The sequence below is a fragment of the Pleuronectes platessa genome, chromosome 9 (assembly GCF_947347685.1).
Source record: "Pleuronectes platessa chromosome 9, fPlePla1.1, whole genome shotgun sequence".
Classification (NCBI taxonomy): Eukaryota; Metazoa; Chordata; class Actinopteri; order Pleuronectiformes; family Pleuronectidae; genus Pleuronectes; species Pleuronectes platessa.
This window is the reverse complement of record NC_070634.1, coordinates 6,659,589-6,675,682: the sequence shown is the minus strand read 5'-3', so window position 1 is coordinate 6,675,682 and position 16,094 is coordinate 6,659,589. Positions and strand designations below refer to the sequence as shown.

The following is a 16,094-nucleotide window of genomic DNA, read 5'->3' as shown; positions in this document are numbered from 1 at the left end:
CCCAGCACCTGAATGATTTATATCTTTATGTGTGAGAACTGTGGCTCCGGCTGCCAGCAGACCTCAAAGTGAGTCACAGTCTCTGCTGTTGTGCTGCACCATCTAAGGATAAAGGATTGGCTGAAGGATTAAAGCCAGGAGGTGCATTTTCATCAGTACAAAAGTCTTGTATGCCCCTGAAGCTGAGGCTGGTTTCTCAAACACAGCACTGTGCTAACGTTTGAGGCACTTAAGATGTTTAAGATTCTTATCCATCACACAATAAGATTCAAGGTGCTGAATAACAAGATTGTTCTAACCCCAACAAAGACGGAAAACACTGAGATCTAGATCTACTTGAGCCCAACTGAGTGAAGGTGTACAAGCTTTCAATGAGGTTAATTGATGAATATATACCGTTCAACCCACTAATTTTAGTACTATTATAAACCTGTGTTTTTGGAATGGGCTGTTTGCCTGGCCTCTGGTAATGCTTGTTGCTGCTTTCTTTCTGAGACCGTAAAAGTACAGACCGACTGCTGGACTCAATCCACAGAACTCTGAAACCGCACTAGCACCGCAACTGCACAAAGAGCGGTTCTCCTGTTTATTTCGAGTTGAGTGTAGCTCGCCTAGTATGCAGAATCTGAACTGGACAATCAGTTGTCATTGCCGTTGGCCCACTGTTGTTGTCATATATTGTCACTTACATTAACGACTCCAAGCAGTAGCTGCCTCACGGTTTATGAATATGAATGTATTGCATGTACAAATCGCACCAAATTTGGCAGCGCACTTCCTTGGAGATGAGAACACAATTATAGTATAGAATTTTTTTTTTATTTGCGTTTAGATTTGTTTGTGAAAAAAAGACAAAGACACATGTCAGAGACAGTTAATACAAACATGGGATGGAATACATTGAAACCACATGAAATGCCTGAAGCGTTTGTACTATGCTGTATCTTAAGAATAAATTATCATAAAAAAAAACTTTAACAAACTTCTTAAGCTTAAGAATTTATTGTAAGGTAAGGACTATTCCCTATTTGCTTTTCTATTTTTTTTATAATCTCTTTATTGAATGTTTAATATTTTTTTCAAAATCACCATACAAAATAAAAAAACACCCTCCCTTTCTCCAACCCTATAGTCTTTAATACACCCAATCCATCCTAGCACCCAATTCCGCCCTCAGTCTCACCCCAGCAGGCTACAACCGTTCACAACAGACTACAGTAGAAATATCAACAGTGATAATACAGAGAGAAGAGAGAAAATAAATAAAAACCTACACACTCGTACTCTCCAGTGGAAACATTGAATCTCTCATTCCTACACAGAGAGGGCATGATGAGTCATTGTGGTTTATTCCAGTGGTTTTCAAGACTTCGTTTTTCATGACCTTTGACGCCCTCTATTAATGTACTGATGTAAAATAATGAATCATAGATTTTAAATAAGAACATAAGACTGAAATTACACAAAAGCTAAGCAGTGAGCACATCTTTAATCACAGTGATGACTGCAGCACTTTGTCAGAGAAAGGTTGAGCTCAGTTTTTTTTTTGGCAGCATTAAAGTAAAGGATCGTTCCCTATAGCCTGATATATTAATCTTATTAATGAATGAATGCAAAGGAAATACTGTTTCACCGGAATACTGTGTTCGGAGGATACCAGCACCTGAATGTCTTCCTCCAGCAGCAACTCGTAGTTTAACTCATATTTTCTTTACCTGATATCCACTCAGTAGCATGAATTATAAAAGGCTGAACATGAAAACAAATTAATTGCTACTTGCTGCTTCAATCAATCTTGTTTCTCGTCCTCCAGGTGCGCGTGAGGTTTGAGCTGAAGTCCCCGGTCAAGACCATTGAGGACTTTATCAAACGCTTCACTCCCAGCCGCTTGACGTCAGGCTCCAACAACAGCAGCTCCTCCAGCCTCATCACAAACCGCTCCTCCAATAAGGGCTGCTCCAGCATTCTGTCCTCCCCGTCTGCGGAGAGCACGCTCACCAAGCTGGATGAGGAACACTCTCGCGGAGGGCTGGACCACACCTTCAGCCCCGCCCCGCCATCTTATGACGGTAAGGTGTTGGGCATGGAGGAAGGTGAGCTGCGCTACGAGGCGGAGTCGCCTGACGAGGCCGCGCTTGTCTACGCAGCCAGGGCTTACAAATGCTCCCTCGTTGGACGCCTCCCCGACCAGGTGACCGTGGAACTGCCGCACCTGGGGAAGCTGAGCTTTGAGCTCCTGCACACGCTGGGATTCGACTCCACCAGGAAGCGCATGTCTGTTGTGGTGAGACATCCACTGACGGATCAGATCACTGTCTACACTAAAGGAGCAGACTCTGCCATTATGGACCTCATCAAACCTCCCAGCACAGGTAGGAACTCAATTGTTGCCATTCCAACATTAGTGCACACTAGTGTCCCAGTCATGAGGCTTATCCTGGTTTTGATAATATTTGGGAGATTGTGTGTGTAAATACTTGTGAAGATATCTTTGTCAGGACCAGTTTAAGCTTACAACCTTCAGAGGGAGGACATTTTGTCCGATCCTCACTTTTAATGGTTTTTTTGAGGGATAAGACTTGGCTTAAGGGTTAGAGTTAGAATTAGGTTTAGGTTTGGGTAAGGAGTAGGGTTAGGCATTTAGTTTTGATGGTTAGGGTAAGGGGCTAGGGAATTCATTTTGCCAACAAATTTCCTCACTAGGATAGCTGTAGAAATGTGTGTGTGTTTGCCCTATGGTTAGGGGTTAAGGGTTATGGCAACCGTTGCTCTGTTGCTCACACAAAATGATAACTACATGTAGTTATTAATCGATGGTGTTGGATCATGAATCAGGTCGGTTTGAGCTCCAGTCTGCAGTGATCAGAATGGGATAAGATGATACAGGCACCAGTATCTCATCTACTTAAGGAGTACTCCAGCGAGTAAAAGAAGGTTTCTTGAAACCGGGATAATAAAAAAAATACATGAATGAATAAATAACAGATATCCTCAGGAGATTGTTCCAAAGAGTGGTCGACCTGACAGAAAAGGCCCAGGTCGGCCTTGGTCATTAACTAAGTGCTTATCCAGGTTACAGTAATTGGGATACATTATATACATGCGCTTAAACACAAAAACCGAATACATCGTAAACCTGATAATACCTAGGATACTAGTGTGCATGTAAACGCATTCATTGTGTCCTTACAGGTGAATTCAGTGGTGGTTAGAGTTGGGAACCGAACCTCGGTTCCAAATTAGAACGGAATCCAGAATGCCAAGTACCGGGTACCTGTAAAAAAAAGAATTTTCGTTCTGCTTATCGGTTCTGAAACGGCAAAGACGCTGTACGTATCTGCCAGAACCTGCCTACGTGACTACATCACGCTCCGCGCAACAGCCTGTCCATTTGATTAGACGTGACCTATGCATGGCTAACAAACGATGTCTGATAAGACCCTGAGACGAGTTGTGTGGGTTTTCTTTTGTAAATTTGCCTGTTTACCACAAGGTGTTACAACTGCTGCCCTGGTGTAACAAGAAGCACAGCTACTGTGCATCGGTCCAGTCCAATAAAGATATTTTTGATATTTTTAAACCTACCTCTTTTCTTTTTTTTTACCATTTTGGAATCGATAATGGTGAATCGTTAAAAACCCAGAATCGATAAGCAGAATCGGAATTGATCAAATTTAAATGGTACCCAACCCTAGTTGTGGAGCTGTCTTTATTAATGCTGTCAACATGGACCAATGATGTGATTTCCAGATGCTGTGTTGCTGCTGCTGTATTATGTCGGCGGACGTCTCCACCAGAACTGATGAGTCATAGCTATATAAATCATCTGATGAAATCTTAACATGTGCGAATCAGACATGTCAGCAAACCCTTGTCAGTCCAAATTGATGGATTGTTTTCAGTTGTAGCTGCTTTTGTGAAAAACTGTGATTCTGCTGTGGATCAATGTGTCTGCACAAGGTCGGTGGGCTTTGCCTTTATAGAGCACTCAAAGTTCCACCCCCTCCCCTGGCCAACTTCTTCTTGCTTTCCACTGATGTAAACGTATAAGGTAACTTCTTATATAAGGCCTGGTATTTTTAGAGCAAGTCACTGCAGCAAAACTCAATGCCTGCGTTGACTAGTGCCTGAAAAAAAAATGCTGGGCTTCCTTGTGTATTTCTTCCTGTGTGTTTTTAAAACCTTGTTCCATGCTCTGCAAGTTATTTAACATCCTAATGGCAGAGGTGTACCAGGTTGTTAGTATTCCAGGCACACAAAGAGCTACACAGGCACTTTTCACTTATGCTTCGTACACAGCCACCACACATTTGTCCAGCAGTGCTTAGGACTGTTACAGCCCACACACCGAAGGCTTGAAACAACACATAGATCGTAAGGCTGCACCCAAGAATTATTTCTAGTCATAATATTGTTTATGTGAATTCGTTGATCATTTAAACTATAAACTGTTCATATTTACCAGAACTCATGGCAGCATCTTCAAGATTATTATTTATTTCGTCTAATATTCCACAACTCATAGATACATATATGTTAAAATTATGTTTAAAATATAAAATACTTTTAAAAACTGTTTTAGGAAAACATCAAGACTGCTTTGAACTAATACTCTATGGTCACACATCAAAAGTCCACTCCCCTGCATCTAGGTTTAGCTTTTTTCTGACGTGAACTGTGGAACTCTCTGTGTGTGTGTGTGTGTGTGTGTGTGTGAATGTCAGCGGAAGAGAAAGAGAGCAAGCAGAGTCAGGATGAGCTGAATTGATGAATGAATGCGCCCAGCAATGAAGAAATATTTTACTCTTTTATGACCAGTTAAAAACATAAGGTGGTGATCAGGGTTGATATTGTTGTGTTCATTCCAACAAATAGATATTTAACTGTAGAGGGTCAGAGACATCAGCTGAGTTGGTGTCGGTGTGTGTGTGTCTGCGAGTAAAGTAGGAAAATTTAAGATGACCCAGCCCAAGAAGTTTTTCACTCACTCTTTCAGAGTGGGTCTGCACAGGAGAGGAGAGACGTGTCACTGGGAAAGTTCTCACACAAACACCTTCACCCCTCCTCCACCATGTGTCTCAGTTCAATGCCTTTAAAGGCCGACAGGGTGTGCCTTCGCTCGGACAACTAACCTCTTTGTTTTCCCATTGGGTAAAACCAGCCAGCATGGCACGAGTTGGGCTTCCTCATAACAGACATCTATAATGGCTCCTTTCAGGCGACGAGGGAGTTGTTGTGTGTCATTAGTAACAGTGCACACAGAGGTGCTGGAAGTTGACTGTTCACCCCTGGGTCTTAGAAGTGTGTCTGATGAAGGAAATCTGTTCTCGCTCTTGCAACAAGGTCTTGTTTAATACCACATTCCACCTTAAAACATTTTACACATTTTTTAAATTCATGTTACATGTCACCATTAGAGTCTCTTACTGACATTTATGGAGCTATACTGTTTGACAGCATTGAAGTAAGACTTGTACATTTACAATTATTTTGTTTTATTATCTTAAAATCATACAATTGAAGCTGCTATGATCAATATTTTGATAATATGATGGTGACGTGGAAGGAGTGGTTTGTTCAGACAAACCAAGAATAATAACTATTGCTGTGTATGGAGAATTTTAGCATCTTTCAGTTCATTGTTTTGATTTGATGACCCAACTGAACTCTTTTCCATCACTTGCTGTTCAAAGGAAACACCATCTAGTCCCACTGCACGCAACCTGCCAAGCCCCAAATGACAGATAGACAATGTTAGCTAGTAAACATCATGGAGCATTTAGCCATTTAGTCAAATAATCTCTGAGGAGTTGACTGAGACCAGGACAGAGCTACAAGGAGAGTTACTATTGGACTTGACATTTGACAGCCTTTTACACGAGGGAAACAAATTCTATTTTTGGTTGCTTTTCTCATGTTCGGGAGGATGAAAAATAAACATTGTGTGCCTTTGCATCTGGGCTGTTCTGATCCTAGCTGCTACGTGTCAAAAACAAAAAAGTCCAGCTGTCCTCAGAAACACGTTTTTTCCCCCCTCATGCTAAAATTAACAAGTTTTTGCTGCAAGCAACCAGAATATTTGTTATCAATGAAGAAGCCATGTTACTGTGCTTTAGTTGTGAATTAAAGCATATTTAGATTTTACCTACTATCTTGCTGAATAACATCCACTTTGTGTTTAGATAGTGACAGTTTTGTGTTACGTTATTCCGCTCAGTTTTAAAAAATCAGTTTGTGTGGCAGTGTATGTGCAGCAAAGCTTTGGTGTTATTAGTCAGATTACATGGCTGGCAGTCAGAGGGTTGGCTTGTTCATCTGTGTCTGATAAAGCCAATCTGTTGGTACACTGTCTCCCTGCCAGAAAGATGGCCAACATGCTGTGCCAGTGAGACACTTGAGCAAAAAACCTGATACCTCAAACTTTCTCATATGACATGAAATAAGACAATTTTATCAAATTAATTAATGTAGATAAATTGTGTTTTTATAAAATGAAATTTGAGAACGTGCTATCACATTATCCTTTGTATGGTCCACACATAGGTACATGAAGAATCTGAGGATTTGGTGAAATGTTTCGAGGCTCAGTGTACATGGTTAATTTTGGTGTGAGAACAGATGGCTTTCATGTTGCTCGTGGAAGAAGCCGTTGGCTGTCTGGAACCAAAACACTCAACCACTTTTGCAAATTCCCTAAAAACAAGAATATTTCATCTCTGTCCTTCTCTCCTCCTCTGTTTTTTTTTTTATAAAGGTAACACCAAAGGGAAACGGCAGAAGAAGATCGTCTACAAGACCCAGAACTACCTGAACCTTTATGCTGCAGATGGCCTTCGCACACTTTGCATTGCGAAAAAGGTGACAGGGATTCACAAACCTCTTAAAAAGTGCTGAACAAACGCCCTCTCTAATTAAACTGTGTTAGAAGGTGGTGATGATGTATCTCTGTGGCCTACAAGTTTATAGCCCAGCACAGATGATCACATAGACCAGACCCTCCAAAGTGACATTCTTTGACTCATCCGCAATCTGTGCCACTTTCCCCGGCTGTTAATTTATGCTCACGCAAGCTGCGCTCATTATGTCCCTGCTTGTGCAAAGTCCGTCACCAACACGATGTGATACAACACATTCTCAAGGTCTCACATTCTCCTATGGAGCTTCCTGTGTAGGAAAAGGAGGAGAAACTGCCCCACTTACCCCACTGCTTTAACAGATAATGGAATGTGTGTAAACGTGTGTGTGTGTGTGAGTGTGTTTATAAGTGTTTGTGATTATGTGCCAGATCATGAGCAAGGAGGAGTATGCCTGCTGGCTGCAGCGTCACCTGGAGGCTGAGACGGCCATTCAGGGAAGAGAGGAGCTGCTCTTTGAGTCGGCCCTGCGCCTAGAGACCAACCTCCATCTCTTAGGTAATTAATTTTCGGACCTCCTTAGAAAATGTCAATCTTACTCCTCCCTTTTAAGATGCATTACAACAATTATCATTAGAATTTGATATAATATTGAGGGAGGGTTTGTCAATGTTGTTTGTGTTCACGTGCAGGGGCGACAGGAATTGAGGACCGTCTGCAGGATGGCGTGCCTGAAACTATAGCTTCTCTGAGGAAGGCTGGCCTGCAGATATGGGTGCTGACAGGCGACAAACAGGAAACGGCTGTAAATATAGCCTACGCCTGCAAGCTGCTGGACCCCGAGGAGGAGATCCTGACACTGAATGCTGATTCTCAGGTGAGCTACACACACCAGGACTTCATAAACTCTGACTTGTCACATGGAAGAGTCAACAAACTCCAATTCAAAGAAAATTTGACAAAAACCCTGAAACCACTCTCACTTCTGTGCAATAAACATGAATCTTCAGGCAGTTGGCTTAGCTTAGCATAAAGACTGGAAACCAGGGGAAAGGTTATCTGTTTAACACTCACTAGTTACCAGTTAAGTGCAGCACTGTTTCTTGTATGAGATCAGTGTAGAACCAAATTACAAAAAGTGAGAGGGGGGTGTCACCATGAGCCTGGCAACTACATGGTTCAGAGATTTAGAAGATAGCATGTTTTATATATAAACAGACTTTTATTTTCAGTTTTCTGCTTTTTTCATGAAAGCTTTCATCTGAGCTAATTACTGTTATGTATAGTTGACGTGCATCTCTCTGGGCTGTCTCCCCAACTGAGCTGCTTCGTGTGTCTGACACTCTGAACGACTGGGTTTGGTCAAAATGAGAATTTTCAAGATATCTATGGTAGTTTTTCACAACTTTCAGAACTGAATTATTGATCGTTAAAACAAAATAGAAATTCATTTAAGCTGCAAATTTGCACGATCTGGAAATCAAACGAATGCCACCACTCCCTCTCTCTGCTCTGTTACACTCAAGTAAGTACAATAATATTTCTCAGGAATGTTTAAGCTATTCCTTTAAACATATCTTTATGTTGTTTTCTTATTTAAAAACATACCTTTATTCAAAATAGAGTTATGCGGCCATTTAAGGACCCATGATGGATTAATTATGTGCTGTTGCAGTATCTGGCTGCCAGATGTGAAGCGGGTCAGACAGTTTGATATTGAATAACTCAGATTCTTGATCCTAAAGTCCAGTCCGCTCTGTGCCTGTCTCTGAACCAGGAGGGATGTGCGTTGTTGCTGGAGGAGAGTTTACACTACATCCAGACCAAATTCCTCTGCAGTGCTTCAGACCACGCTGCCAAGGCCTTCCAAGCTAACTTTGCACCCTTTGAGATCTATCCCTCTTCATCTACGTCGTCCTCCTCATCGTCCCACACCATGCCTGTCATGGTGCACAGGTTGGGTCTGGTTATTGATGGACGGACCTTGGCCTATGCCCTGGATAAGAGTTTGGAGGATAAGTTTCTGGCTGTAGCAAGGAGCTGCCGCTCAGTTCTCTGCTGCCGCTCCACACCGCTGCAGAAGAGCATGGTTGTCAAACTGGTGCGGAACAAGCTGAAGGTCATGACCCTGGCCATAGGTAAATATCAAGTGAACCCTACAATTTTACACACGTTCATATATACAGTATAATATCCCTTAGTCTTTGAGCTCTCGACTGGAGGTAGGCCATGTGATGATTTTATATCACTGATAATGCACAATTTACTTTTTTAAGTACACCATAGAGGTCATGTCTACCATAATAATATGTATCCATGCTACAGTGAAAAACCAACTAAACGATTTACTACTTGATGACTTTGCTCATTGGAGGAAATAAATAAGTCAAACATATAAAGCCCTGTAGGCTGTCGCGACTTCAGTGTGTCTAAAAAATCGATGATATTGTTTTTTTAGGGATGATCACTTGCTCTCAACCCACATGGAGAATTTTTTATCAGTGGTTCAATATTTGTCAGTAAAAAATACCCAGACCAATAATAACTTTTTGGCAATAATTTCCAATCTTGTTCAGAGCAGAAAATACATAATTAATTACATGCTTGTATGTTGATACATAGTACATTTTTATATATATATATATAAACTTTTATATAAACTGATTAATTTTTAAACTGAGACTTCAGGCTTTCACTGGGTTGGGAGATCCGGCAGCGTCGGACCTCTTATACACAGCTGCTGAAAATATAAAGAAACATACTTGACGTTTCTGCTATGTTTAAAGTTGTTAATATGAAATATTCTCATTTTCGCTTTATAAACATTCCTCAAATACATCCCAGTTTTTCCTCAAAAGCTTGATGCTAACTCATTGTTCAGACCCACATCTTGGACAAATGCTAAGCTATACTGAACAGATGGTGCATCAACACTTGCTTCCATATATTTCTTCATGTGAATACGTATTTATTTAATTAGAATCTTAATAACTGATTTAAAGAGGCTAATTTTATATTCTAGTTTTTTTTTTTTTTTTTGTCAATGTCTGCTTTGGCTCTGGATGGTGGAGCTTTTTGAAGTTTGAAAAATAACCCTGATGACACCATTATAGCTTTTTAATAGGTTAAGTCTGGGGAGTCTTAGAAAGGACGCTTGTGTTATTTGTTTAGGTTTATTAGAAGTTGGGCAATTATATAGGAGATGGGGGTAAATCTAATGAAAATACGTTTTGAGTTACAAAATGACCGTAGAGCTAAAGACTAATTCTATCAAAGCTTACAAAGCTAATTCATTTATATACTTGACTCGTCCATACCAGTACTCTGAACAGCTGATATATGGTTAGTGTGGGAAGGTGAAAATATATTCTTGGTCAGTTTAGCAAACTACATGTTCATAATTCAGACATCACCTACTGTATCACTGTCAAATAACCCTGTAGCAGTTATTAATCATACACAGAAAACCTAAACTAATTCCCCAACAGTTCAAACATCATGAAGAAACAATATATTTTCCTGCTTAATTATTAATGACATTTCCCTACACTCATTTTGTCATGAATATCAATGTGGCAGACTTACTGTTTTACTGTTCGCCCTGCTGTGGTGTCAGTATGAGCTGACTTTGAAATTTAGGTTAGGCAGCTGTGCACACTTTGCTGTCACCACTGAGTGGAAACAATGTTATTTTAAGAAAGCTGTAGTAATTATGCAGTTATAGCACAATAGAGGTGACATGAGGATGTCAGCGTGACTTACGACTTTACTTTCTGTTTTCCATTTATGTGCTACTGCTGCACCCAGGAAGGTCCCGTTTATGCCAGACAAGGGCTTTTCTCTCATTGCTATATGTTCGCAGTAATGTTGAGGAAAACACCACAGCGACGATGGTGGAGCTCTGATATCTATCAGCGCTCTAATCTTATTATTTATCGTTTTCAGTTTTTCTTGCCCTAACAAGAATAGAGCTGCCACCTGCTGTCATCTATATGTTAATTATATTTTTCCTCACATAACATTTCTGATATCATTTGTTTTTCTGCTGTTACAGCAATTGAAATTGTCTAGAGTAAGCAAGAAAAAAGATGCAAAATATGTGAAAATAATGTAGACATGCTCTGAACACTGTAAAAAGTAAGATGGGTTTTGGACTATTAAGGTGCTTTCACACCAACCTAGTTTGGTCCGGACCCTCTGAATGACAGGTATGAAAGGTGCCTCTGAGTAAATATACATCAAATATATCCACCTGATATTTCCCTCAGGAGCTGCTGGTGACAAAAACAGAAATATAAGGAATATTGGACTTTTTCAGACAGGAAAACGGGTTGCCAAGATCGATGACATAACAGTTCTCCGAAAGTAAAGTGTTTTGATCGCCACCTGGTGGCTTGCTACTGTATAAGTCAAGAATCTTGCCGCCTCCATGTTGGTGAATGGGAACCGAACCAAACTCGAAATAGGTGTCATACATTTTTGTCAAAGTTGGTTTCTGTCATTTTAGGTATTTCTTGTCCAAATTCAAAAAAAGTTCAGGTACGTTGGGTTTAATTAGTTATTTGAGGCGGCGAACCATCATGATTAACTGCTGATACTGAATAATGATTAGTTGAGCATGTGGATCAGCGGGACCTCGATAAAGCTCCATCCCCCAATTGCTTCTTATCAGGCTCGGGCTTCAAATGCACAAGATGGCAGCATTCAAATATGGTATATTTTGGCTTTATATCTTGATAATGGGAGGACTTGGAGATGCATTGTCCATCTTCATACAGTCAATGGTCTGGAGCCTATGGTCTGCCATCTAACTCAAACTGCTAACTTCCTTGTTAGCACTCATCACTGCCCACCCCTCATATTTTGCGTGGGCTGCCACTTCAGTGCTGTTTACTACTGCGACAACAAAACCCCTCTCTGCCCACCAACACTTCATCTCCCACTCAATCACCTGTGATGGCCCAAAAATATTTGTAGTGCTCAAAATGGAGCATAAACCCCCCAAAAATGTGATTGTCAGCCACCACCACAGGGCCTGCCTCTGTCTCAGCCAGAGGGACAGGGGAGCTGTTGATGGACACACACACACACACACCCACACACACAGACAGCTAGTGTATAATAACAGCTGATGAATATTTTTTTTGATATTCCTCCCACATTTAAACACACGCTCAAAAAACTTCGCTCTGCTTTCTGTCAGGCTGCCGCTGGCAAACTGACGGTCTGTCGATCTCTTGATTACAGTTTATGTATCATCACTACTTTAATCACAGGTGACGGGGCCAATGATGTCAGCATGATCCAGGTGGCGGACGTGGGCGTGGGGATCTCGGGACAGGAGGGCATGCAGGTAAGGAGAATTGTGGGCGTCACTGTGCGGTTACAGGAGGGGACAGATGAAGAGAGTGACAGAGGGGAGTGGATGAAGCTGTAGGGTGAGGTGAAGGAGATCATAAAAAAAGATAAACCCAGGGATGAGACAGGTTGAGTAGACAGTGAAATGATCTACAAGGGGGGAGATAAGGGGACGAGAGGAGACTCGGGCGTTCTTTAGAATATGTAATGGTTTTTCATTACTCTTAAGTGTGTGTTTTATCCAACATCCATACACTTCCTTTAAATAGGATTGCCTGTGTGTTGCTGACTCGGGTATCTTATTCTGTGCCCTGCAGAGAATCCGTTCATTTTATGAGCGCGTCAGTCTCAACTTAATCCTCACCAGCCTCTGTTCCCCCTCTGAGGTCATGGCTAATACCACAAACGAGACAAAATAGAAAAACAACAGCAAGGAAAAAGATGTTGAGCCACACCCCCTTCCTCACGTGTGTTTTATCGTAGCAGCGTGTTCCGGAAAGGTGATCTTGCATGGCGATGATGGAGCTTCCCAATTACCTTCCAGGGGAGACCTTGCGGGCGCGCTGCTGTGTAGCACATCTGTTAAAGTCTCGGTTATCCTGTCCTTAACAGAGCTGCTAGATTAATCATCGTTAATCAAATTTCCCCTTAATGAGACAGCAGTCACTCCTCAGGATTCCGTGGTGTGCTGAGACGCACATTTCTGCACTCAAGCCAGCGCATATACCTCATTATGATTAACAGACCTTTCTCCTATTAGGAGCGCACTCCCCATATACTCGTTACAAGGCCGTTATTAGAGCGCAGCAGAAAGTAAATTGCTACACAATGAGGCATCTTTTGTTCTTTTTCTTGTTGACAGATAACATCAACAGGTGAGAGGTGTCAATAAGACCTCATGGCATTGTTTAATGTATAAGTTATAAACCAGGCATGACTACAGGGAGGGTTTTGTTTTAGATGTTGATAGATGAGACTGGCAGCTTTCCCAACAGCTGTAATCAGGAATCCCAAAAGGTGGACGACTCGTTTAAGGGTTATTGCTTGGGAAGGATTATACCCTCTAAAGATTCATTAAACAGAAACAGGTGAGATTAGTCACATTAGACATTTCAAACAGTTGTTTCCTATTAACTGCACAAAGTCATGTAAGTATTGTCGACAGGAGGGATGACAAGTACTTGGTGGAGGAGATTGACTGGTTTTGTTTTTTGCAGGCAGTGATGGCGAGCGACTTTGCTCTTCCACGTTTCCGTTATCTCCAGAAGCTTCTGCTGGTCCATGGTCACTGGTGCTACTCCCGGCTGGCCAACATGATTCTTTATTTCTTCTACAAAAATGCAGTAAGCATCTTTCACCATACTTGTTTTAGCCATATATACTGATCTCATGGAATTGAATCCTGGCTCTAATATGAATCTATTCTCGTTGTCTTTGATTCCCCCAGATGTTTGTAGCGCTTATCTTCTGGTATCAGTTCTACTGTGGATTCTCGGGTTCAGCCATGATTGATCAGTGGTATATCATCTTCTTCAACCTGATGTTCTCTGCCTTTCCACAACTCGTCACTGGCACTCTGAACAAAGACGTGTCATCAGCGACTCTCCAACAACTACCTCAGCTCTACGTGACCGGCCAGAACTCTGAGGTCCAGTTGAATAATCTGTTTTAATGTAAATCTGTGCAGCAGCTCAGTAAGAGTATGGGCCTGGAAAAATGACATTAAGATGTGTGCTTACAGAAACCTCCTCGTCTTCTACTGATCAAACATTCTGGGAAGTAAACTGACATTACTTCAAATTCATCAAACTGATGATAGTTCAAATTCTTCACATAACCAAAAAGAAGCAATTTGGACAGCGGGTACATAATTCTAATGTCCTCCCTCATGTCAGAGACTCTCAGATCCTTAGCCGAGGTAACTAATTATAAAGCATGTACATGGATGACATCGTCATCATTTTAAAATAAGACAATGAAATGTACTTTCAATACGCCAATTTATTCATGATCCCCTTTACACACTGTTTTCAAGCAAAATAAAAAATATTTGTTGTTTTTTTCAGATTCAAAAGTGAGTATTATATAAGAAAGTAAATTAAATAGTTTTGGGCCACTAATAAAGTCATGTCAAGCTGAGGACATGATTTGGAGCTCTGGGAATATGTGAATATATATTGGGAATATATTACTGAATTTTCAGTTTCGAAAATAACAAGTTGCATCTCCATTCCTAAACTGTGAAAACTTAAAATATATTCAGAATATTTTTTTTTTGATTCAGGGTATTCATTATTATACCTCTTTTTTAACTAAAGGATCCAGTGACTATATTGCTTCAGAGGTTTTCTGCCACATCACAAAATATGTAAATTCATGTAGTGTTTTGAGTAATGATTCATAAATCTAAACAGTTTAAAGGAAATTACAAACAGCTGTTATATGAACTTCCTCTTCCTCACTCTTTTTTTGTTTCATTTATAAGATTATTCAGCTTTTTGTGAATGTTTGCTGAGCATGTAAATGGGAAAAGTCTATGAAAGCAACAGAAATGTCCAGCTATCTTTGAAAGTTTACACAGCTCAGGTACAACTTAACAATTCATGACAACTGTTTAAACTCTGCCTCTGCTCAGTCACATTGATGAGGTTCATAACTGTGACTCTCTGGTTTTATCTTGCAGGAATATAAGCCATATATGTTCTGGATGAACATGATTGACGCCTTCTACCAAAGTCTGGTCTGCTTCTTCATTCCTTACTTTGTGAGTCTGGTTTATGTTTTCCATCAGCTGTTCTTCATTCGGTTTGTTCCTCTGACTTACTCATCATTTCCCATCTTTCCGCCCTGTCTACTCCCACTCTCCCTCTTCTTCTCCTCAGGCCTACTCTGACTCTGATGTGGATCTGTTTACATGGGGAACTCCCATCACTACCCTCGCCTTAATCACCATTCTGCTGCACTTGGGCATTGAGACCAAAACATGGGTAAGGAAACACATTTTTGATTAATTGATGGCAATCCTCAATATTTTTGGCAATACTCCATTTTTTTTACTTTCATGAGAGAATTACACTACCGAATCAGGCCCAATATAGGTACAAAGTAAATACCGTATATATTGCAGACCAGGGATGGGGCTTTATATTGTCACAATTTTGCTTGAAAAAACTCAAAACAAATTTTTTTTTTTTTTTTTTCAGAGACCTTCTTTTAGCCGATGATCTAAAAAATGTTCATACTTTGCAATTGGCCAAAGCAGAAATATGAATGCAGTATGTGTGAATGTGTAAACCTAAGTGCAGAACACAGCTTGAAGTGATAAAGTGAAGATTTATTGGGGAGATGAGGGCTCTGGCATGCACAGGCTCAGGGAGTGGCGGTTTGCTGGAGGGAGCCAAAGAAGGCTGAGCTGGGAGTGAGGCTGGATGACTGGTGCACAGGCAGGAGAATGAGCTGTGGAGCAGGCTCATGTAACAGGGGCTTGAGTGAAGCTGGAGACCAGTGGAGATGATCTAGCTTTACAGAGGTGCATTGTGTGGCATTATCTCTACATGCCAAGAGAACACGGAAACTCAGCTTCGAACACAGAATCTTGTGGCCGTGGGGTCTTTCTGCAGTTTCCTCCCACAGTCCTTTAGTCTGTTTACCTGTTACTCTGTATCTGTTGCGCGTGAGACTGACCTTCGTTCACCCCCATTACTGGGAAATTTTGGTTTTACACCAGCCCACGTCTAGAACAAATACAGGAAAAAAATAATCTAATATAAATAGAATGAAATAAAACTATATACATTTTAGACCAGGGGTCTTCAACGTTTTTCAGGCCAAGGACCCCCAAACTGGGCAAGAGATGGAGCAGGGACCCCCTACTATATATAT

General features: G+C 41.0%; 1 protein-coding gene across 1 annotated transcript in view; it reads left to right on the top strand.

The window, feature by feature from the left end:
* The window catches only part of atp10a (ATPase phospholipid transporting 10A), a 40,737-nt gene that overhangs the window by 16,115 nt on the left and 8,528 nt on the right, over window positions 1-16,094 (top strand). The window contains exons 10-19 of the mRNA XM_053430826.1: window positions 1,814-2,372; window positions 6,755-6,858; window positions 7,286-7,412; window positions 7,547-7,731; window positions 8,632-8,992; window positions 12,131-12,207; window positions 13,430-13,555; window positions 13,660-13,860; window positions 14,896-14,976; window positions 15,095-15,199. Coding sequence (XP_053286801.1) covers window positions 1,814-2,372; window positions 6,755-6,858; window positions 7,286-7,412; window positions 7,547-7,731; window positions 8,632-8,992; window positions 12,131-12,207; window positions 13,430-13,555; window positions 13,660-13,860; window positions 14,896-14,976; window positions 15,095-15,199 — 1,926 coding nt within the window. The remainder of the gene's footprint in view (window positions 1-1,813; window positions 2,373-6,754; window positions 6,859-7,285; window positions 7,413-7,546; window positions 7,732-8,631; window positions 8,993-12,130; window positions 12,208-13,429; window positions 13,556-13,659; window positions 13,861-14,895; window positions 14,977-15,094; window positions 15,200-16,094) is intronic.